Source organism: Lolium perenne, chromosome 1 (genome assembly GCF_019359855.2).
Source record: "Lolium perenne isolate Kyuss_39 chromosome 1, Kyuss_2.0, whole genome shotgun sequence".
NCBI lineage: Eukaryota > Viridiplantae > Streptophyta > Magnoliopsida > Poales > Poaceae > Lolium > Lolium perenne.
The window spans coordinates 18,966,498-18,991,146 of NC_067244.2; the positions used below are offsets into that span (position 1 = coordinate 18,966,498).

The following is a 24,649-nucleotide window of genomic DNA, read 5'->3' on the forward strand; positions in this document are numbered from 1 at the left end:
AGGAGCCTTAATCTGCAACTTGTCCCATAAGCACACGTGTGTGAGTCACGTGTTGAATTTGAAACAAACACTCAAATTCACAGGCTTTAATCAATTCATATAGCCAACATATGAACAACCTGGCTTTCCTGATAATACTGTGCCCGGGCTTTATACATAGTATAATTCCAGTATAAATAATATACTGTGTTCCAGTATACCAGTAAATGGCTTCCTTAAACATATTCCATTTAAGTACAGCAAGCGATATTCAAATGCAATGGTAATATTCATCACAGAAATTCCAGGGAATAAATAATGTAGTATAAATGTTGCAAGCCACACTTTATAATTCCTACATCTCCCACTTGGCTAAAACATTTAAGACCATAACCGAAGACCCATGTTTGACACATGTTTACAAAAACTTTCCTGACTAAGTGGCTTAGTCAGTGGATCGGCAACCATGTCCAGACTAGGCAAATACTCTAAACGAATTGTCTTTAATCTATTGATAATATCACGAATAAAATGATACCTTCCCTCAATATGTTTGGTTTTACTATGAAACTTGGGATCTTTTGAAACCTTGATCGCCGCCTGATTATCACAGAAAATTGTAACAGGATTTGATGCACTTGTCACCACCTTGAGAGAGGCAAGAAACTCCTTCAGCCAGACGCCTTCCTTGACAGCTTCTGATGCAGCAATGTACTCAGCCTCCATCGAAGAAACAGCTACAGAATCTTGCTTCTTGCTCCTCCATGATATTGCACCTCCTCCTAGCTTGAATACATAACCAGAAGTAGATCTCCGTTCGTCCAGATCCCCTTGCCAATCAGCATCAGTAAAGCCCTGTAGTTGTAGATTGTGCCCATTAAAACATAAGTGATAGTCCACAGTTCCCTTCACATAGCGTAAAGTATTTAGGATTTGCTTCCAATGTAATTCTCCCGGATTAGATTGGTATCTACTCAATAAACCCACGGCATGGCACAGATCAGGCCTTGTAAATAGCATTGCATACATTAAAGAACCCAAAGCAGATGAATAAGGAATATCGCTCATAAATTTCTTTTCCTCTGGAGTTTTAGCACACATTTCCTCGCTGAGTTTAGTTCCCTTTATTATAGGTACATGAGCATGCTTGCATTTGTCCATAGAGAACCTTTTCAGTACAGTATTAAGATATGCCTTTTGAGACAATCCTAAAGTTCTATTCCTTCTATCTCTATGTATTTCCACTCCCAAAACATAGGAAGCGTTTCCCATATCCTTCATGTCAAAATTATTAGACAACCAACTTTTAACTTCCAGCAGCATTGATTTATTATTAGAAGCAATAAGAATATCATCAACATAGAGAGATAACAAAACAAATATGTCTCCCACTATTTTGAAGTAAATGCAATGATCTCCTTCCGTCATGGAAAAACCATAAGACGTGATAGCATTATCAAAAAGAATATACCACTGCCGTGAGGCTTGTTTAAGGCCATAAATCGATCTATTCAGTTTACAAACTTTCCCTTCATTCCCCTTTTCCACGAATCCATCTGGTTGACTCATGTATATTTCTTCTTCTAAATTACCATTCAAAAATGCAGTCTTTACATCCATCTGGTGTAGTTCCAAATCATAATATGCGGTCAGTGCACTTATGATCCGTATAGATGTAAATTTTGCCACAGGGGAGAAGGTTTCCACAAAGTCAATTCCTTCCTTTTGTGTGTATCCTTTAGCTACAAGTCTAGCTTTATATTTATCTACATTTCCGGATGCATTTAGTTTCCGTTTAAATATCCATTTAGATCCTATTGGTTTCCGATGTTTGGGCAAATCAACAAGTGTCCAAACATTATTCTTCCTCATAGAGTTTAATTCCTCATGCATGGCTTCCATCCAGAGAGTAGATTCTGGACTAGCTAATGCAGATTTGAAAGATTTTGGTTCTTCCTCTAATGTATGAACTTTAGAGTATACCTCCCCCAAGAAAACATAGTATTCATCCAAATAAGATGGTGCCTGTGTATTCCTCCCACTTCTCCTAGGCATGCTAGTTGTGGTAGAGTTTTGGCCTAAATCATTATTTTCCTGATTTGCATTATCAGTTTCATGCATCTCATAATTTTCTGTTTGCCGCACAAGCAATTCCACCCTAGCACGTTTAGCACGGCGGGGTGTATCTTGATCTAGGAAAATAGCATCTCCACTCTCAATTAATTTCTTATTTTCTGGATCATAAAAACGATAGCCTTTTGATCCCTTCGCATAGCCAATAAATATTCCAGGGGTGCTCTTTGGTTGTAGCTTAGTGCGCAACTGACTTGGTACTCTTATTTGAGCATTGCAGCCCCAAACTGCTAAATGGAGCAAAGAGGGTTTCCTATCCTTCCACAATTCATAAGGTGTGACAGTTACTGCCTTGGATGGAGAGTGGTTCAACAAATAAACGGCTGTATGTAAAGCTTCTCCCCAAAAAGATAGAGGTAAATCAGAATATGCCATCATCGACCTAACCATGTCCATTAAAGTCCTATTCCTTCTTTCCGCCACTCCATTTTGTTGTGGTGTATAGGGTAAGGTATAGTGATGGACAATGCCATGTTCTTTACAAAAATCGTCTAGTATTCCTGATGTGTATTCACCTCCACGATCAGTTCTTAGGATCTTGATTTTCCTATTTAATTGATTTTCCACCTCCGCTTTGTATTCTTTGAAAGCTTCAAAACCATCTGATTTATGCTTAAGAAGGTACACATACCCAAATCTGGAGTAATCATCTATGAATGTAATGAAGTAAACTCTCTGCCCTCCCAAAGTGGGTGTGGAAAATTCACCACATATGTCCGAGTGAACAATGGCTAGAGGTTCTATTGATCTGTTGGCTTTGGGAAAAGGTGACCTAGTCATTTTCCCCATTATACAAGCTTCACATACGCCATAATCCTCCCACTTAAAGTTCAAAATTCCAGAACTTATAAGTCTCTTAATTCTATTTTTAGATATATGTCCGAGACGCAAATGCCAAAGGTATGACTCAGAACAATTGTTGTCTCCATTTATATTCCTCACAATTGAGTTGTCTTCACCTACCATGCAATCATCTTCCATGATATCATTCAAAAAATAAAGACCATCATGTCTATCGCCATAATGTACCAGATTCCCATTTAACAGAATTTTGACTTTACGGTCTCCAAAAAGAACTTTATATCCAACAATTTCTAATTTTGATACTGATATTAGATTCCTTCTCATATTGGGTGCATACAATGCATTTTCCAGTACTAGTTTTCCTCCATTAGGGAGTTCTATTGTATAGTTTCCAATTCCAAGTATGTCTGCCTTAGCATTAGTTCCTAAGTAGACATGTCTAGTTCCTTTAGGAATTGTTCTGATCTTAGTAAAAGAACTATACTTCCTAGCAATGTGCGCAGTACAACCAGAATCTACAACCCAACTATTCTGAAAAGTAGTAGTAAATAAAGATTCAGTGCAAACAAAGACATTTGGTATACCTTCAGGGGAGTGGTTCCCCTTGCGGCTGCCCTCCTTATCAGTCTTGTTCCGATTATCATTTGGCTTCCTCCTCTTTGAGCATTCAGATCTGAAGTGTCCAGATTCACCACAATTATGACACTTATAATTGTTCTTATCAAGCTTCTGGTAAGAGTTGTAGTTGTTGTAATTGTTGCGATGTCCCTTGTCCCTTCTGTCATCTCTATGGCTTCTATCATCTCTCTGGTATCTATCATCTCTTTGGTATCTCTGATCACGCTTGATGTTAATTTTGTCCCTCAAATCATGATCTGACTTCCTTTTATTCCAGTTCCTCTTATTGTTGTTACTTTTATGCTCACCAAGGTGTAGCTCCGCATGATGAGAGACCCTTTCTTTCCCTTGGTTCTTCTTTCTGTCTTCCTCCATCAACAAGTGCTGCCTTAAGTTCCTCATGTTGACTGTACGCTCAGAATGGCAAAAGGAAATTTTAAATTGTTCCCATGATGGTGGCAAAGAGTTAAGGACCACCATTACTTGGACTTCCTCCTGAAACGGATAGCCAGCAGATTTTAGTTCTTCAGCCAAGACAACGAGCTTGTTCAAGTGTTCATTGACAGATTTATCACCCATCTTTGAGTTTATGAACATGTTCACTAGGCCCAACACTTTCATCAGAGAAACTTCCCCAAAATCTTGTTCCAACCTCTGCATAATGCCATAAGCTGTATCTTCAGACTCATACTCTGCAGCCAAAGAATCTGCCATTGAACCAAGCATGAAAACTCTGGCAGTCTTGTTATCCTTCTTGTATTGCTTCAGTTCATCCTCATATTCCTGCTTCTCCTCATCTGTAGCATCCTCAGCTGGATGGTTTGGTTCAGCCATCTCAACAATATAGTCAATGTTCTCAGAAGTAAGCAAATACAACAACTTCCTCCTCCAAACGGTGAAGTTATTTCCATCCAGCTTGTACGCACGCATGAGCTCAGCAAACACAGCATTGGAGGCCATTGAGGACAGAGGTGCTTACAAAAAGTTTGATGCACTTCTTCCTTGTGGGCGTTCTGTCGAACAACTTCCGTGCACTACCGATGGAGAGGAGCAGAGCAACGTACAGGTTGGTGTTGGTAGATATTGGACGATGCAGACAACTCGACGACGACGAGCTTGAGGAGGTGGCGTTCCCAGCGAGATCGGAAGGTCAGCGAGGTGGCGCACCGGGGCGGGGCGAAGTGATGCAGACCGAGGCGACGACGGCGAGCGTCCTTGACGAGGCGGCGGTCGAGGTAGACCACGGGGCCGGGCAAGACGGTGCAGAGTTGGCGGCGGTAGGCGGGCGGCGGCGGGTGGCGCTGGGTATGGTAGATCGTGGTCCTGTGCGTGGAGTTGGGGAAAAGATCGAATTTTGTTTCCAGGAGCAGCAACGACTTTTCTTTTGGATTGATCTGGAGCGTGCTTGGTCAGGTACGTTCCTCTCCTCCAGATTGGTTTTGGGCAGAGTTCGCAGCGGATTCCCGTAAACTGTAAGGCTTTCCAATCTCCAGATCGATAATGGCTCAAGGATTAGAACGTGCGTACCCTAATTTGGCTCTGATACCATTGTCGGATCTTAGCACGAAAACGGTCTAACCCCTATTCCTCGATCCTTTTCCGTGGTGCCGCTCACAATGATCAATTTGAGGCTAGGGGTTAGGGACCTTTATATAGTGCTAATTCCGGTTTTATTTAAACCGTAATTCCGCAGATAAGTATTCCAGATATATCTGTTTAAATAAAGACTCCAGGCTAACAAACCAACCACGATCATCGTTATCCATCTAGGAGCCTTAATCTGCAACTTGTCCCATAAGCACACGTGTGTGAGTCACGTGTTGAATTTGAAACAAACACTCAAATTCACAGGCTTTAATCAATTCATATAGCCAACATATGAACAACCTGGCTTTCCTGATAATACTGTGCCCGGGCTTTATACATAGTATAATTCCAGTATAAATAATATACTGTGTTCCAGTATACCAGTAAATGGCTTCCTTAAACATATTCCATTTAAGTACAGCAAGCGATATTCAAATGCAATGGTAATATTCATCACAGAAATTCCAGGGAATAAATAATGTAGTATAAATGTTGCAAGCCACACTTTATAATTCCTACATAAATTTGGTTCTCCTTCTCTTGGTGATGGAAAAGGAACATCAACTAAAGACATGGAACCGTAAGTAATAGTCTACTATAAGAAGATACTTGTATGGGACTGATGTGGGTATTATCCTTCGGATACCCGACATTGCTATATCTGGTGCAGATTATGAAGATGGACCAGCACAAGGATTCGACAAGCTGGATCCGCATGTAATATCAACTTGGACTGCAAGAAAGAAGACTCGTAGTCGACTAGAACTCTTGTAAACCCTAGTCTGGTTGCATATATAAATCCAGACAGGGTCACCCTTAGATCATAAGAAAAACACGAAAAATCATACACGCGATACGCCTAGACATGGCAACCCGCAGATTAGAACTAGACTAGATAGAACTACTCCGCCTACGGCGGCCACATGTACACATATATTCATATAGACGTAGCGATCCTCCACCGCGGGGACATGAACCTGAGTATGTCGTGCCTTCTCTCGCTCTCGAAATCTCCATCATCGCTTTCCGTCAACCATAAGCCCCTTATGGTGGGCATTGCCGAGGAGCCGTCTCGTCAATTGTCATCGTCTGTTGGAAACGCGACGAGCGGATTTTGTCATCCGTACTGGATACTTCATCCACATCTACAACAAGATCTTCGTCGCCTCCACTGACATCAGGGGCTGCAAATTCATGCATCAAAAACGACGCCACCGCGCGGAACAGGCCACCAAGAGCACCACCTCAACACCTCCAGATCCATCCAGGCTTGAGTGCGCGGGTGACGAACAGGCCAAACGAAGAGTTGAATCATAACCAGGACAACCAAGTCATCGCTCCCACGCGTGCACCTACGCGCGGCAACATAAATCTACTTACGTGCTAGAAGTCCATGCATTGGAAGAAAAGAGCTACACCAAGTCAGACTTGAGCATGGTCTGGAATGATTACTTCTGCATATTACTTCGTCATGGATATATCAAAAAGAGAGATACATATTGACTACTGGGGCGGAAATCGCAAGCATCATGGACGAATCTGATTTTTTTCGATATAACAACCAGGTTCTATATTTCTAACTACGCAAAATTTATTTGACAAAATATTTTTATCTCGTGCTATTATCTGCGCGCGAATTTGCGCACTACAATATAACTGTAGATTAAAATAAAGTTTTGACTACTCTGCTCGGTCGACCGCGCCGCCATCGCGCACTCATCTCACTCGGGACTCGCCAAAGCGTAGCTGCTGTCATCGAACTCATCATCCGACAAAAAGAATCATCAGGTGCTATGTTTCCAGATAATTACTATTCGCAAAACATATTCGGCCAAATATTATTTCGTACGTACTATTACTTGCTCGCTGAATTTTTGCGCCGTAATATAACTGCAGATCGAAACAAGCTTCGACTGCTTCGCCGCGCACAGTCGCCACACTCGGTGGCTTGCCTGCCATGGACTAGTCACCACACACTTGCTGCACAGGGGTGCTCATCCATCGCGGATCCGCCACATCGACTGCGTCATCTTCATCCATCAAGCCGGCCAGGCGCCACACGACTATATCATCTACTACCGGCCATGTGCCGCTCTTCGACTGCATCCACCACGCGACCTGCTTCCACATTGGTCTCGCCGTAGCCAAGCTGAGTGTTCTTCTTCCAAGAGTCAATTATTATTTACTTTCGCCACACCCGATACTCGGGGATGCGTCATTACATCGTTACCGCAAATACACTCGATTACTCGGTAGATTTATCTTCTTCGGCTCTGGATATATCTTCCTCGGCTCAGTGGATTTATTTTCTTCGGCTTAGTAGATATATTTTCCCCGGCTTAGTGGATTTATCTTCTTCGGCTTACTGGATTTATCTTCTTCGAGTTATCATTGGTTTCCTCTAATACAATACTACCCGATGCACTTCTGGGTCAATGGATTTATTTATATGGTTATTATTGGTTTTATCTCATATAATATCAATCTGATGCACTTCCGGGTCACTAGCTTCATCATCTATGGTTATCAATGGATTTATCTTCTATGGCTATATAAATATGGATGCACTTCTGGGTCAGTGGATTCATCTTATGTGATCTTCAATAGATATCATCTCATATAATATTGACCCGATGCACTTCCGGGAGCGGTTGAATTACTCGGGGGCTCCTGGAAGATCTTCGACTATTGCGTTTACTCCCATCGGGAGCGCTGGTGTTGTGGGTATACTTTATGGGTATATCAATGGCATGGCCTAGATCCGGCAAGCCCGGGTGGCCCACAGATGGTGATGTGGCATGTGGCCCATCGGGCGGCCCAGTTGCTGTAGATCCTGAAGGATGAAGTCCAGCCCAGGAGCAGGAAGCCGGATCCCAACCGACCTACGAAGGAGGCCGGATCCGTGAAGGCCCATGAAGTATCCGGATCAAGCACGTACTTAGAGGAAGGCGGATCCTTGACGTACACGGCAAGATATTGTACCGTAGTTAGGCAACTTGTATTCCGGCTAGGACTCTCCATGTAAACCCTAGATCTGTGTGCCTTTATAAGCCGGATCCCGGGAGCCCTAGAGGCACAACCACAACTCATTGTAACAACGCGAAAGCGCCCAGATAATTCCAGACAAGCAGCAGTAGGCCCTGTCATCGTACAGGTGTTCCGAAGCTGGGTAAATCGCATACCACTGTCCCGTGTGCACTCTCCCCTATGGCCCCTACTTCTTCGCCCCCTTGTGAGGGTCCCTCCTCCGAGGCACCGTCGAATAGGCAACGACAGTTGGTGCCCACCGTGGGGCCAGCGGCGTTTGGAGGCCGGAACCGGGAGGGTTCCGCCATGGGAAGCTACGACGACACCATCGCTGTGGGGCGCGTCCTCTACGCCGGAAACTTTCCGATCGTCTCTCCGGATGAGTGCTGGATTCCGGCTAAGACAAACCCCGTCAAGCTCTCCATTGTCCCAGTCGGTGGCATACACATCTTCATCGGTGAAACCGTCGATTCCGACGGAAACGCTCTGGTAAGTAACGCAGACGCGGCCGCCGCTCAGCAGGACGCAGTCGCGAAAATCAGATCTGAGATGCTGGAACTTCCTAAAGAAGATTCCGCCTTGGATCTGGAAAAATCAAAACCCACCCAATCCGCCCCTGAGCAGGAAATAAAGGTGGAAGACCAATGCAGATCCGCCTGGGTCTCCCAGGTGTTAGAGAAGCAAAGGTGTCAATTCGTACACTTCTTGGCCCATACCGCCGGAACCGCCCCTCAAGAAGCCGGAGCTGGTCCCGAGCAGGTTGAGGCACCGGAAAACAACGCTGCTCCGGATCAGCAGGAGGCTGTCGGAGAAAGCAGCGCCCCGGATGAAGAATCGATCCTGGGCAACCTAAGCCCAATTTCCGGGGATACCCCCTCCATGGATACTGAAGAGTTCGATCGCAAGGTGAAGGAGTATGGATACGGTGAGAAGCCTGAAGTTGAATCCGCCCAGCCTAAACAGGTTCTCGCAACCTTGGCGGCGCTGGATCAACGGGAATCAGAGGATGAAAACACCCACTCCGATCCACAGCCATCTCATGCAGGATCTCCGCTCTCGCGGGAACGACCGCATAAGGAAATCTTGTCCCCAGAAGAACTGGTTGAGCAAGCAGGCATGGATGTAATCGCGCACTCGGATATCCTCAACAAACCCATTACCCCCGAAGATGCAGCAAATGTGGAAGCACTAGAAGCTAAGAGACAGGAGATGCTGGCCACAGCCAAAAAGTTTGCCCAAACCCAGCCGCAATGATTGACGAGAGGAAGGAGGCCGCGAATTTCGTGGAAAAGTTTCTCAAGCGCGAGCGGGAGGTGGATGAATCACTGGTGAAAGTCAAGCAACTCCGGAAGCATTGGGAGGACAAGATCATTGAGGCTCAATAGGAGGTTGATAAGATCCGGCGAGAAACTATAGCTCCCCGTAAGATCACCTTCGCAACTCCGACCGAGCAGCAGCCGTACGCCACTCCGAAGGATAACATGAAGAAGGCTGCGGAGATCTTGAAGAAAAAAGACGAGGAGATCGACATCGACTACGTCCGTACGCTCGTTGCTTCAGCAATGAAGCAGCAGAGCAAGGCAGATACTTCGCGCAAGTTGGAATCCAACCCGGAACATTGCATCTCTACCGCGCAGAAGGACGCCTACGACAATCGCCATCGTGATGATGAATCGCGAACCGGATCCTCGGAACACAGAAGGAAAACCAGAGAACACCCAAATCCAATCTCCGTACCATCAAAGACGCCTCCGTCAGATCCGAAGAAGGGAAAGGATGCAATGTACACTGGTAAGGAAAAGTACCGAAACCCCTCTCCTCTGCCTAATGGATACCCGCGTCCTCCACCTCCTCGCCGTCGTAGTCCAGCCGGAAACACCAGACCCCATGGGCCTGGCGGAATCAATATCCGCGACAACGTGCTGCCCTCAAGGAACAGGAACAGGGAGCGAACGCCGGAACCTCGCCAGAGCCAGATCAATGATCGCGAGCCTGAGCCCAGGAGGAGTCAGAACGAAGAACGCGACCCGGAGCCTCGCAGAAGCCGGAACGGCCAAGGCAGCCAGCACAAGGTGAAGGCAGCCATCGAAGCCGGAGTCAGCATCGCGAAGGGCGGGGAGAATCAGAAGGCGTAAGAAAAAGGTCGCATCGGCCCCCTCGCAAGTCTCCCTCACCACCACCTAGCGGTGGAGGCGGAGGCGGTGGCCGGAGATCTCGCTCACGCTCAAAATCCCCACGTAACGGCTCGCGTGATGCGCGGGAACGTCTCAATGAATACAAAACTGACTACATTGGCCCAAAGTGTTTGGCAGGATGATTCGAGAGGAACCAAAGCCAAGGATGAACCTCAAGCTACCCGGAAATCTGAAGAATTATGATGGCACGGAAAGGCCGGATACCTGGATTGAGGATTACTATAATGCAGTAACCTTCGCCGGAGGAACCCCTAATATCGCCTGCCGCATGCTTCAGCTGTACCTTGTAGGTCCAGCCCGGATCTGGCTCAGCGACCTCGAGAAGAACTCCATCTTTTGTTGGTTTGACCTGAAGACCGCCTTCGAAAAGCACTTCAGGGGCACCTACAAAAGGCCTGCCACAACAAGCGACTTACAAGCATGTATCCAGAAGAAGGGAGAAACTTCTAGACACTTCCTCACACGATGGTTGGCATGCAGGAACGAGTGCGAAAACGTCGACAATCGTACAGCCATGCACGCCTTCATAGGAGGATTGCAGAGAGGAGGACCGCTGCGACACAAGTTCACTTGCTTGGTTAGCGCAAATAAACTGACCTTGGATGACATGATCACCATCGCCAGCGATCACACCGCCGCCGATGACGATGCAGGCGGAGATCTCCCAGCTACAGCAATTCCCCTGCATCAGCAGAAGAAGAACCGTGATAACGGTAACAGCAGCGGCAATAAGCGGAAAAATCCCCCTGATGACCAGAAGAGTGGCGGATCCGAGATGGTCGCCATGGCTTTTCAAGGCGGAGGTCAAGGAGGCGGAAAAGGACGCGGCCGCGGAGGCGGAGCCGGCAGGGGCCAGCAGCGTGGTGATGAAGTCACCGCTGCCGGATCCCGCGCCCCCCAAACCTACGAGGAGTACAGAGACATGCCCTGCCTGGCCCATTTGGATCCGGCTACAGGGAATTCCACTCACACTAACCGCAACTGCATGTGGTTCAATGATCTGAAAAACGACCCGGAAGCAGGATACAAGCGAGCCCGGAAGCACCGCCCACGCGGCAAAGGAGGCAAGGGCAAGAACAAGGACAAAGAGGAAGACAATTCCGAGGCGATGGATGAGGATGATGCTTGGCCGGATCCCAAGGAAGGATCCGCAGCTAAACCCAACCCCTTCGTCAAAAAGAACGCATGCGCTTACCACACTTTCCTCGGAACCCCAACAGTCCGTGCCAGCAAGTCACCTTTCCGGATCCTGAACGCCACAGTTCCGGCTGTGCCGCAGTATGTCAGGTGGTCAGAAGTTCCGTGCACATTTGATAGGCAGGATCATCCTACCATTGTGCCAAAAGAGTGCTACGCCTTGGTTGTAAGTCCCCGCATCGACGGCTTTGACTTCTCCAAGTGCCTCATGGATGGCTGAGCCAGCTTGAACATCATGTACCTGGAGACTCTGGAGCGGATGAACCTTACCAAGGAACAGCTCAAACACAGCAACACTGAGTTTCATGGCGTGGTTCCGGGTAAAAAGGTGAATTCCCTCGGCAGCATCATACTTCCCGTGGCCTTCGGCGCTGTTAATAATTTCCGCGAAGAGATGATCACGTTTGAGGTCGTGCCCTTCAAGTGTCATCTTCGGCAGGCCCACCTACCGCAAGTTCCATGCACGAGCGTGCTACATCTACAGCAAGCTCAAGATTCCAGGTCCCAATGGTATGATTACCGTATCCGGAGACTACAAAAAGGCTCATGAGTGCGAGTTGGGCGAAGCCGCCTTCGCAGAGTCTGTGATATCTGGAGAGGAGATGAAAGGCTACAGAGCCGCGGTGGATCCGACAGAGATGCAGACCACCAAGAAACAGATCTCCGGACAGAAAAATTCCTTCAAGGCCGCGATAGAGACCAAGAAAGTCAACTTCAAGGAAGGAGATGCTACCAAGCAGGTCTCGGTCGGAGCCAACATGGACCCCAAATAGGAAGACGCGCTCATCGAGTTCCTCCACGTTAACATGGATATCTTCGCATGGCAGCCTTCTGACATGTCCGGAGTACCAAGGGAACTCGCCGAGCACTACCTCAACATAAACCCGGGGGCTAAACCGGTGAAGCAAGCTATGCGATGCTTTGGAGATAAGAAGCGCCGCGCCATAGGAATGGAATTAGCAAAGTTACTACAGGCAGGTTTTGTAATAGAAGTTATCCACACTGATTGGGTCGCAAATCCCGTCCTTGTACCCAAAAAGAATTCTGAAATACTAAGAATGTGCATCGATTACTCCGGCTTGAATAAGCATTGTCCGAAGGATCCGTTTCCCCTGCCGCGCATTGACCAAGTCATTGATTTGATGGCAGGGGCGGAACTTCTATGTTTTCTTGACGCATATTCCGGGTATCACCAGATCCGGAGAAGTCCGACCAAAAGGCGACCTCGTTCATCACCCCGTTTGGCACTTACTGCTATGTTACCATGCCTTTTGGTTTGAAAAACGCAGGTGCCACCTACCAACGTATGATGCAGCGGTGCCTGAAGGACCAAATTGGCCGAAACGTACACGCCTACGTCGACGACATCACGGTCATGACCCGGAAAGGATCCGACTTGATCATCGATCTCACAGAAACCTTTGAGAATCTCCGACGGTACAAGATGATGTTGAATCTGATGAAATGCGTCTTTGGCGTTCCAGCCGGAAAACTCCTTGGCTTCATTGTCTCTAACAGGGGCATTGAAGTTAACCCGGAGAAAATCAAGGCAATCCTGTGCATCAAAAGGCGAACTTGTCTCAAAGATGTGCATCGACTTACTAGTTGTGTTGCAGCAATCAGCAGGTTCGTTAGCCGTCTTGGCGAGAAGGCGCTACCCCTGTAGAAGCTATTGAAGAAAACAGACAAATTTGTCTGGGGCGATGCAGCGGATGCAGCACTTCAAGGGTTGAAGGAAATACTCACCTCCCCACCTATCCTAGCAGCGCCAGAAGAGTCCGAGCCTATGCTCCTTTACCTGGCAGCTACTAACAGAGTCATCAGCCTCGTCATCGTGGTGGAGCGACAGGAAGAAGGGCACGAGTATGGAGTCCAAAGGCCAGTCTACTACATTAGCGAAGTGCTAACGGAATCCAAACAAAGATATCCTCACTTTCAAAAGCTAGCCTATGGAGTGTTCCTAGGTAGCAGGAAGCTGAGACACTACTTCCAGGAGCATCCAGTAACAGTCGTGAGCAAAGCTCCGCTGTCAACGATTCTCAATAACGCTGACGCAACAAGACTCACAACAAAATGGGGCATTGAATTATCCGCCTTCGACATCAACTACAAAGCCAGGACTGCGATCAAGTCCCAAATGTTGGCGGATTTTGTAGCAGATTGGACAGAAGCTCTGGATATAAACCTGGAGCCGGAACCAGAGACATGGGTTATGAACTTCGATGGATCCAAGCAGCACCAAGGCTCGGGAGCCGGAGTCACCCTGAAGTCCCCCACCGGAGAAGAACTGCAGTACATTCTGCAGATCCACTTCGAAGCTACAAACAACATGGCGGAATACGAGGCTCTACTACAAGGACTGTGCATCGCTAAGGAGATAGGGATCAAGCACATTATTTGCTGTGGAGATTCCGACCTGGTGGCACAGCAAGTAGCCGGAACCTGGAACGCCAGAAACTCCGTCATGGCGGCTTACAGAGACGAAGTTGACGAGATCACCAAGTGCTTCCTCGGATACGAAGTCAAGTACATTAGAAGAGACGACAACGCAGCGGCAGACATGCTGTCCAAGCTCGGATCCGACAGGAAACCGATTCCGCCTGGTATTTTCCTGGAGCATCTACGGATACCCTCGGTGAAGGGCGCTAACCCGGAAAATCCAGATGTGGCAATTTCTCCGGCTAAGGAGGTGATGGTCATCACTCTGGCCTGGACACAGCCTTTCCTGGACTACCTCATTGATCAAAAGTTGCCAGAGGACGAGGTCCTCGCACGACAGATCATCAGACGAGCAAGATCCTAAAAAATCGTTGACGGACAGCTCTACAAACGAAGCACAACAGGGGTATTTCTCAAATGCGTCTCTGATGTCTACGCATGCTTCTATTCCTGTAGACAGTGTTGGGCCTCCAAGAGCAGAGGTTTGTAGAACAGCAACAAGTTTCCCTTAAGTGAATCACCCAAGGTTTATCGAACTCAGGGAGGTAGAGGTCAAAGATATCCCTCTCAAGCAACCCTGCAATTACGATACAAGAAGTCTCTTGTGTCCCCAACACACCTAATACACTTGTCAGATGTATAGGTGCACTAGTTTGGCGAAGAGATAGTGAAATACAAGTAATATGGATGATTGTAAGTAGTAATTGCAATCTGAAATAAATATGGCAGCAAGTAAACATGCAGTAGAACAGTAAATAAACGGAGATTCGATATTTGGAAACAAGGCCTAGGGATCCTACTTTCACTAGTGGACACTCTCAACATTGATCACATAACTGAATATATAAATGCTACACTCTACACTCTCTTGTTGGATAACAAACACCATTCATTGTGTAGGGCTACAAGAGCTCCCTCAAGCCGGAGTTAACAAGCTCCACAACATCCGGAGTTCATATTTAAGTAACCTTTAGAGTGCATGATAGACCATTGCAATTTAAACCGAGTACTAACATAGCATGCACACCGTCACCGTCAGGCTATGAAAGGGGGAATAGATCACATCAATACTATCATAGTAATAGTTAACTTCATAATCTACAAGAGATCACAATCATAACCTACGCCAAGTACTACATGATGCACACACTATCAACATTACATCATGGAGGAGGAATAGACTACTTTAATAACATCACTAGAGTAGCACATAGATGATATTCAACTAGATCACAAAGAGAGAGATGAACCACATAGCTACGGTAGAGCCCTCAGCCTCGGGGGAGAACTACTCCCTCCTCATCATGGAGACAGCGATGGCGGTGAAGATGGCGGTGGAGATGGCGGTGGAGATGGCTTCCGGGGGCAATTCCCCGTCCCGGCGGCGTGCCGGAACAGAGACTTCTGTCCCCCGAATCTTGGCTTCGCGATGGCGGCGGCTCTGGAACTTTTCTCGTATCGTGGCTTATTGGTTTAGGGTTTTCGCGACGGATGCTTTAAGTAGGTGGAAGGGCAACCTCGGAGGAGTCCGGGTGGTCCCACACAGTAGGGGGGCGCCCCCCCTTGGCCGCGCCGCCATGTTGTGTCGCCGCCTCGTGGCCCCATGATGACCCACAAGTATAGGGGATCGCAGCAGTCTTCGCGGGAAGTAAATCCCAATTTATTGATTCGACACAAGGGGAGACAAAGAATACTTGAAAGCCTTAACAGCGGAGTTGTCAATTCAGCTGCACCTGGAAACAGACTTGCTCGCAAGAGTTTATCAGTAGTAACAGTTTTATAGCAGTAACAGTAGTGAAATAACAGCAGCAGAGTAACAGAGACAGCAGTACGTAGTGATTATAGTAAACAGCAGGATTAAAATATTGTAGGCACGGGGACGGATAACGGGCGTTGCATGGATGAGAGAAACTCATGTAACAATCATAGCAGGGCATTTGCAGATAATAATAATAAAACGGTGTCCAAGTACAAAGCAATCAATAGGCATGCGTTCCAATTATAGTCGTACGTGCTCGCAATGAGAAACTTGCACAACATCTTTTGTCCTACCAGCCGGTGGCAGCCGGGCCTCAAGGGAATCTACTGGATATTAAGGTACTCCTTTTAATAGAGTACCGGAGCAAAGCATTAACACTCCGTGAACACATGTGATCCTCACATCACTACCATCCCCTCCGGTTGTCCCGATTTCTGTCACTTCGGGGCCATTGGTTCCGGACAGCGACATGTGTATACAACTTGCAGGTAAGATCATAAAACAATGAATATCATGATGAAACAATAACATGTTCAGATCTGAGATCATGGCACTCGGGCCCTAGTGACAAGCATTAAGCATAACAAGTTGCAACAATATCATCAAAGTACCAATTACGGACACTAGGCACTATGCCCTAACAATCTTATGCTATTACATGACCAATCTCATCCAATCCCTACCTTCCCCTTCGGCCTACAGCGGGGGAATTACTCACACATGGATGGGGGAAGCATGGCTGGTTGATGGAGAGGCGTCGGTGGTGATGATGGCGATGATCTTCTCCAATTCCCCGTCCCGGCGGAGTGCCAGAACGGAGACTTCTGGCTCCCGAGACGGAGTTTCGCGATGTGGCGGCGTTCTGGAGGCTTTCTGGCGACTTCGACTTCTCCCCGTGCGTTTTTAGGTCGAAGGCAATAAATAGTCCGAAGGAGGGCGTCGGAGGCCGACCGAGGCCGCCACACACTAGGGCCGCGCGGGCCCCTCCTGGGCCGCGCCGGCCTAGTGTGTGGGGCCCTCGGGCCCCCACCTGGCTTGCCCTTCTGGCTCTGCCAATATTCTGGGAAAATAGGACCTTCTGCATAAATTCCGAGGATTTTCCTGAAAGTTGGATTTCTGCACAAAAACGAGACACTAGAGCAGTTCTGCTGAAAACAGCGTTAGTCCGTGTTAGTTGCATCCAAAATACACAAATTAGAGGCAAAACAATAGCAAAAGTGTTCGGGAAAGTAGATACGTTTTGGACGTATCAACTCCCCCCAAGCTTAGCTTATTGCTTGTCCTCAAGCAATTCAGTTAACAACTGAGCGATAAAAGAACTTTCACGAACACATTTGTTCATATGATGTATATATTCTCATGCTATGGCTAACACTTAGGCAGTTCATAATGAGATGCATACAAATAAGATCATCTAACAGCTATGTCAATCATGGAGAGGTACCAACAATTAATAATAAGCATCATGAATCATGTCTATAAGCAGGATTGCAACGTTCATAAGAGAGTATGATAAAGTGGTATCTCGCTTGCCCATGTTTGATCAGCAAAACATAAATGCTCAGGCACCTCTGAAGTTCATAGAAAGACTAGAAGTAGTGATTGTCAAAGATAAAAGCATCAAAGTTATACCACAATCAATCATATTTTGAGACAAGCATATTGTACTAAGAATGACAGTTGTGCTCTCAAGATAGTGCTCAAAGAAAGAATGGAGACACAACATAAAAGTAAAAGATTGACCCTTTGTGATGACCCAGCGTACCACTGCATGGTGTAGTACACAAGTCGTTGACATAACACAAGTGAAACACCGTTCCACTCATATTACATCTCTCAGAGTGGTACAACAGAAACATATGCGAGTCCAAGGTAAGTCTATAGAAGTACACACGAACTGTTTACATAAGATCAACACAACCTCCTACTTTACAGTGAGGTAAAACTTCAAATAAAGCTCCAGAAGAACGACTCGTAGACTATCTTATTGCTAACTCAAGATTATGAGCTACTTGGCTTGCTATAGAAATCTAGCTACTTAGGTGCTAGGATTAGGGAAAGGTTCCCTTCTATTACTAGTCTAGGTTTCCATAATAGCTGATGCAGAAGTTGACTCCATTGACTTCTTTGATTGGATTCTTCATCTTGTTGCAGTTGACTCCTTTGTCTTCGAGTTCCACGGTAGTTTCTCCTTCGGTGCATTGCTCTAAGAAGGGGGTTCAAACGAGATAGAATGAGTACGAGCGTACTCAGCAAGTTCATATTAGGAAATATGTGTATCATGCACTAGCTACAGCCATAGACCAGAAAGTCATAGGCCAATGCAAGTTTTCATAAACATTTCTTCGAAAGGTTTATTTTATTCTGAAAACTATGCCCGTCAGTCTTCACAGGTTGACCAGAACTTCGTGGAGTTCCCTTCCCGGAACAGGGAGTGACAGCCACAATTTGATACACTCTGCAGAGGTGCGTTACTTTTCCCACAAGAGATCTCACCCTTTTTGCCATCCGCAGGGACTTGCCCCCGTTCACACTTCCTTTGGTGTGAGGCCAGGTATAAAGATCCAAGCCCACACCGCCTTCTCCGCGACTGCAAACCCACCCTTTTGTCCAACCGTACATCTCCAGTAGACTTCCCCCGATAATACGGCTTTACTCATGGTGTACTCCGGACAATCCCTCATAGATCGTAGAGCTTATCATCACTATTGGATGGGGATTTAAAAGGATTTCCCAACCTATTGCGGCAGTGCCTCCAGCACCCCACCGGCTCTCCGATCCGTTGGCGTGCAGAAGGGAAAAGATACAGCTGGCTTTTCCAGAGCCATTATAGATCTCATGGTCAACGCGGTTTGTACGGCGCTAGAATCACTGGACGGCATTGGTAATTAATCCTAGGGTGATATAACCCATTGCAATGGAACCTCCACCATATCAACACATACCATGGTTCCATTGCCAGCCACATAGTCATATTCATAGTTGGAAAATAACATTTCATTTGCGATGCAGGAATGATAAGTATATAGCTTTGCATTAAAGTAGTAGAAAATAATCAAATTGACATGAGCAAGGGTGAACTTGCCTTTCTTGACTGCAAGATTATGCAGGCAAAAGCTTCGATACGTGATAACTCCAAATTCTGAAATACCATCATCGTCCGGTAAGGACAATGTTTAAAGAACTGGCAAAGATGCTATAATGCATAGTATGAGATGCAATCGTCCCGAGCGTAACCTAACCTCAATGATTTAATATGTATGAGTTGTAAAGATTTCTTTAGGGTTGGTTGCACTTTTAGAATGGTTCTCAAACACAGTTCTTATTAGGGTTTGGTTATATTAACATCATATCCAAGTGATATAAGACATCATAATAATCATACACATAAAAAGTAGCGGTGGAATAGTATGTAAAGAACAGTTGTCAATTTTAAGTGCTACAGATCATGGTTGATGATTACTTATACTATACTTCAAAAGAATAACTTTTGAAGAACAGGTTAAAATAAGAATATAAACTACTTTAAATAGGAGCTAAGTGCTATTAAGGTTTACTAATAGGGCTGGTTGGTGCTTAAGTAGAAGTGACCTACATGTAGCAAGTATTAGTAGGTTTATCACTATGGTTTCTCCTAAGCATCATATCAAAGGATGGTTATCAAGGTGTTGCTATGAGTTAGGGTTTACTATGACTTCACATTTGCTTTACCAAATAATCTCTAATAGTTTCTAAGCTAAGTGGTTTATCATTTCCTAAGTAAGGTTTAGTTGGATAGGAGCATGTGATGTGATTTGCTACACAAAGTTGATACTAGGGTTTATCATTATGGTTCTACTAGGGTTTAATGGTTGAGGTTGATCTTAAGGGTATGGTATATAGGAGTGGTGATCAATGGTATTAATTCAATTAACAAGTTAGGGTTTATACTTAGGTGGCACTAGTGGATCATATAGGTTTTAATTAAAAATAGGGACATGGAATGATAATCTCATGTGACTTGGTTTTTTTATGCTAGTGGATCATAACTTGTATTTGTTGGTCACATAATAAGGTTTTCTATGTAAGGTGGAATTCACATGATCACATGTGATACATAATTAGGGTTTTAGAGTTGCTTCTAAGGTGGAATGAACACATGAAATAATGAGTTCAAAGTTCTTATTAATATTAGAACTAGGGTTTCTACATTGATACCATTCTTGATCTAATAATGGACAATAGAGATGTGGTCACTAATTAATTTTAAACAAGATTAATAATGGTTTGACACTTTATTAATTTTCACAAGGATTAATATTTAGGGTAACTTCTACTTAGGTTTAATTGAGAATTAGGGTTTAACAATTGTGATTAGGGTTTAAAATAATTACTTGTTACTCAAATATGTTTAAGTAAACAATTGTTGGGCTTCCAAAATAATATTGTCTTTTAAGATTTTCTTGGGTTATTACTATTTGAAGAAAATAGAAATAGTAATTTACAAATTAGGGTTGATGAATTACCACTAATAGTTAAGTTAATTCAATTATGGTAAATAAAATTAATCTAAACATTTTACTTAGTTACTGAATAGTTAAAATTTAATTTTTATAACTTCACTAATTATTGAATTCAAATTGTATTTTTAATTAATTGAAATGGCATAATTCATAAGGTTAAAAATAAGTGAATTTTTATTTTGACACACATATTTGTTTTATATTTTATTTGAATAGATTTTATTTTTGTGAGCATTTATATATCTTATTCGTAATTTTCTGAGTTGATATGAATTTTCCATGATTTTGCAAAGTTTCAACACTTTTCTGGTTTTTTTAAACTAAATAGGAAAACACTAAAGCTACCCGGTACAGATCTAACCCAAGCAGCTGACTAGTGGGTCCATTGACTGGGTCAGTTGCCACGCGGCAACGACCAGTCAACGACGTCAGGGGAACCCACCAGCCACGTTGGCGTTGCCGGCGGCTAAACGCCGGCGACCAAATCACGGCGGCGCTACTCTACAGGGCCTCCTAGGACGGACTACTGATGGTTTCCGAACCTCCTCGACATGCTGAAGACGATGGTGGTGACAGTTTTGCGAGGGGTTCACCGGAACTAGCTCCGGTGAGAGGTGCTGCGGCGGTGCTCTCCGGCCAACACGCGAATTAAGGCTACGAGCGATGCCAGGAAGAAGTAGAGGGGTCTAGAGATGCGCAAGTTCACCTTGAAGCTCAAGGTGTGATCAGCTCCGGCGATTGTCGACGGAGACGGCGAGGAATTCGCCATTCCCGGTGATCTGCTGTGGAAGGAATTGGAGAAATTAGCTTCACTCAGGCCTCCCCTTGATGCTCTATTCCTCCAGGGTGCTCTACGCGGTCAGGCACGTCAAATGAGCTGCGCCATGGGCTCCGGGATGACCTCAATCGTCGGCTAGCCGGAGAACTGGCCGGCCATGGCGGGGGTTCCAGTGAGATGTAGAGAGGGATAGGAAGGGATTGGATGGGCGGCGAAGAACAAGGATTACACGGTGGTTCTCCCCTCCTATTTATAGGCCATGATTGGGTCAGAATCGTCGGCTCGCCGGCGACAGAGGTGGAGATGAACTGGCGACGGTGAAGTGCATTTGGGCGCGAATCTTGATGTCTTCGGATAGGCTCGGACGCGAGGATGATAGTGTGGAGCTCTAGAACCTTCTGCGGCGTCCGGGGTGAGCTTATCCACGACGAGGACGTGGCCAGAGCTTCTCTCTGCGCTGTCGACGCCGTGGAGGAAGACGAAGACGATGACTCTCTTCGCACGATTTCTAAAGCAACGAAACGGTAAGTGTTGGGTTGCATTTGTTCATGGGCTGGGCTGCTCCTGGGCCTTGGCTGACGTGGTGGTGATGGGCTGCTGCGGTGCTGAGGTCCACCAGGGTAAGTTTCCCTCCATTTCTCATTTCAAATTTTATTTGCTGTTTTTATTTTCTGTTTTGATATTTCTATTTGAATTCAAAGTTGAATTCTGTTTTATTTTACAGGTTCTAAAATATTTTAATATCAGAACAATTTGATTTTGCTACCTGTTGTATTGTTTTGTTTATAATCAACCATTTCATACTTGATTAATCTTGTGTTCTTGTGAAATGCATTTTAAATTGAAAATGGACATGGTTTTAAATGTTTATCTCTATTCCTTTTTATTTAGGAACCAATCTGTTTGAATGGTTGAAAATTATAACATGTGCTTGGTGAACACTTTGTTAGGTTTGACTAGTACATCATAATATGGATTGTGCACATATTATAATTATAGCTAGAGTTAAAATAAATGGCGATGAGAATGGATTAGTTCATGATTTTATGTGAAGAATTGTTTCCAAAGGTTTAAGAATATGATTGTCTTCACTCTGTGTTAAATAATCTTGCTTAGCAAACTACTGACTTGAATTATTTAACATAGATCCTAAGCTCATTATGGTTAATTCACTTGTTAAGGTGATGGTTTAATTATAACACAATATTCCATTTGGGCAAGTAAACAAGGTGATTGGAAATCAAAGTGGAATCAGTTATTGGTTTCACTCTACTCACCAAATGGAATCTAGTCTTTAGGTATATATGTCTTGGTTTATACTTGTGATCTAGAATACACAAGTTAGGACATCATATTTTATGTAGGGTAGATCCTATATGAAAGGGTTAGAGTTTTGGGAATACTTCACTAATTGAAGTATTAAATAGGCATGAGGATTGGTTTGGGGTTAACTACTAGTGATATACTTATTATTTTATGTGATAGATGAGATCTATTAATCATATGTGTTTAAATTATCATCTTTGTCTACAAGGTATAATCATGCATTAGACCAGATCCACTCATTCCTCACTAATCCCTCTTTAATATTCCTCTCATCACACTCATCCTAGATTCTTAGGGTTTATAATTATTACTAAGTTGTGATGATTATGGAATTGGTTTCCTAAGGTATTGCTATTTGAATAGGGGTCTCACCCCCAAGATTAAATATTGACTTGAACAACTAGGATTAGTACTTCTAGTATTCTTGTATGAACATGGCTATGATTAGTATTATAACTTCTCTCACTTCTCTATGTCTTGGAATATCCTAAGGTTCTACTCAGGAGATGATGATATGATCCTCTAAATAAATGGTTTGCCTAGGAATCCTACCTTCTAATCTTACGTAGCTTGTTCTTCAGAATTCGATAAACCTGCATCTTGTGGTATGCCTCCACCTCCTAGCTTCTTCATCTTGATCCTAACTAATTCACATGGAGTGGCTCTATGTGTTTGTTCCCATGTATCATGGTACTTGATGATCAAATGGATGAAGGGTGTGGCTCTATTTATAGGCTTGGGCAAGCTCTAGTATCATGACACATAGGTGGTGACTCTTGTGTTGGTTTGATGAGTAAGGTGCTTGGGTGTCATGCCCTCATCCATAGCAATCCTTTGAGCATGAGGTGGCAAAGCTTGGGATGCAAGTCATGTAGATATTTTCATCCTATGTGGCAAGATCATTATCCTCTCATATGATTTATTTTTGGTTAGCCAAGTGGCATTTGTTACTAAATATCTTGTGGATGGTTTTATTATTGTGGATGAGTCACTATATCATATTGGATTGGATTTATATTATAATATTGATCAAAAGATCAAGGTTGAAGGTTATTCCTCAAATTTGGATAGTTGGTGTTTGATTTCACCAAGGCATGATCATAAGTGTTTCAAAATACTCATAGTCAGTTTGATTCAAATAGTTTGAACTATAAATCGTAATGTAAATGGATTTAGTTTTATGATATTTCATATACTTAATAAGTTATGATTTAAATAAGAAGGTGTGGCTTTTATGCACTTTAGACCCTGTGGTTTACCTTATTTGGTAATAAGTTTAGAAGTGAATTAATTTACACACAAAGGTAGTTGCTAACTTTTAAGTGTTAATAAGTTAGGGTTTGATTCTTAAAGAATGTGCTGTTGTAAATATAATTCCATTTGGTCTAATCCATAGATCAAATCATCTCTACCCAAAACAAGGTTTTAACAAAGATCACAGTGAAGTTTATAGCGCTTGACTTGATGATCTACTTCAATTCCAGCAAGTCAAGTGAAACTTCAGTTACTGTGGTAAGTTTTGTTTGAAAGCGCGAAAATCCCCCGGATTTTCTATGCATGAATGCAATGCACACTTTGGTGTTCTCTCATTTTATTGCCTCTAAACCTGGGATATTACAGCCTCTCCCCCTTAAACTGAACTTCGTCCCGAAGTTCGAACGCTCTCATGTTTCGGAATTGTTGAAATGTCTTGAACAGATCACCATCCTTCAACTCCATGGTGGTCATACTAGATATAGTTGAATATATCCCTTGTCCAGATCCTTCCTGGAGTCTTCTGATGTCTGGCACTGATACTTTCTTCTATTCTATGATTTCTTCCCACACTCTAAGCTTATAGGCTTACTCTCCAAAGATTCTTGGATTAGGACATCTTATTGTGTTAATGGCCTTTACTAATGGTTGTGGTGACATCTTCCTATTTGGGTACTCGAAGCTTGGTTCTACCAGCTGCGGTAATCCAGCTGCGATGTAATATGTCACTATGGTGTACCAGCTGCGATGTCCAAACCTTAATTCTAAAGGATTGGTTTAAAGTAAGGTATTGTTTTCCCTTACTACCATAACGAAAGTAATGGTACTTGGTAAGGTATTCATAATAGGCATGATCTTGGTTGTTTAGTCCTACGAATGGATTAGACTCATTTAGTCCATCCAATCATGGCTTCTAGTTTATGCTAGTTATCTTCCTTTTGGTTTCTTTAGGTTCCATGAAAGGAATCTTTCTAATAATCATTACTTTTGGTATGGTCAAACTCCTTCGTATAGTATCTTCTTAAGCTTGGATTGTCCTCCGACATCTTCT

General features: G+C 44.4%; 1 protein-coding gene across 1 annotated transcript; it reads right to left on the reverse strand.

Annotated features, from left to right (window-relative positions):
• Positions 1 to 245: 245 nt before the first annotated feature.
• Positions 246 to 5,158, reverse strand: LOC127342851 (retrovirus-related Pol polyprotein from transposon TNT 1-94). Its single transcript, XM_051368873.2, has 2 exons — positions 3,501 to 5,158; positions 246 to 834 (listed from the first exon to the last, which is right to left on the reverse strand). Exons 1-2 carry the CDS (start codon positions 4,492 to 4,494, stop codon positions 824 to 826), a joined length of 1,005 nt encoding a protein of 334 aa, XP_051224833.1. The 5' UTR covers positions 4,495 to 5,158; the 3' UTR covers positions 246 to 823.
• Between the last annotated feature and the right edge of the window lie 19,491 nt (positions 5,159 to 24,649).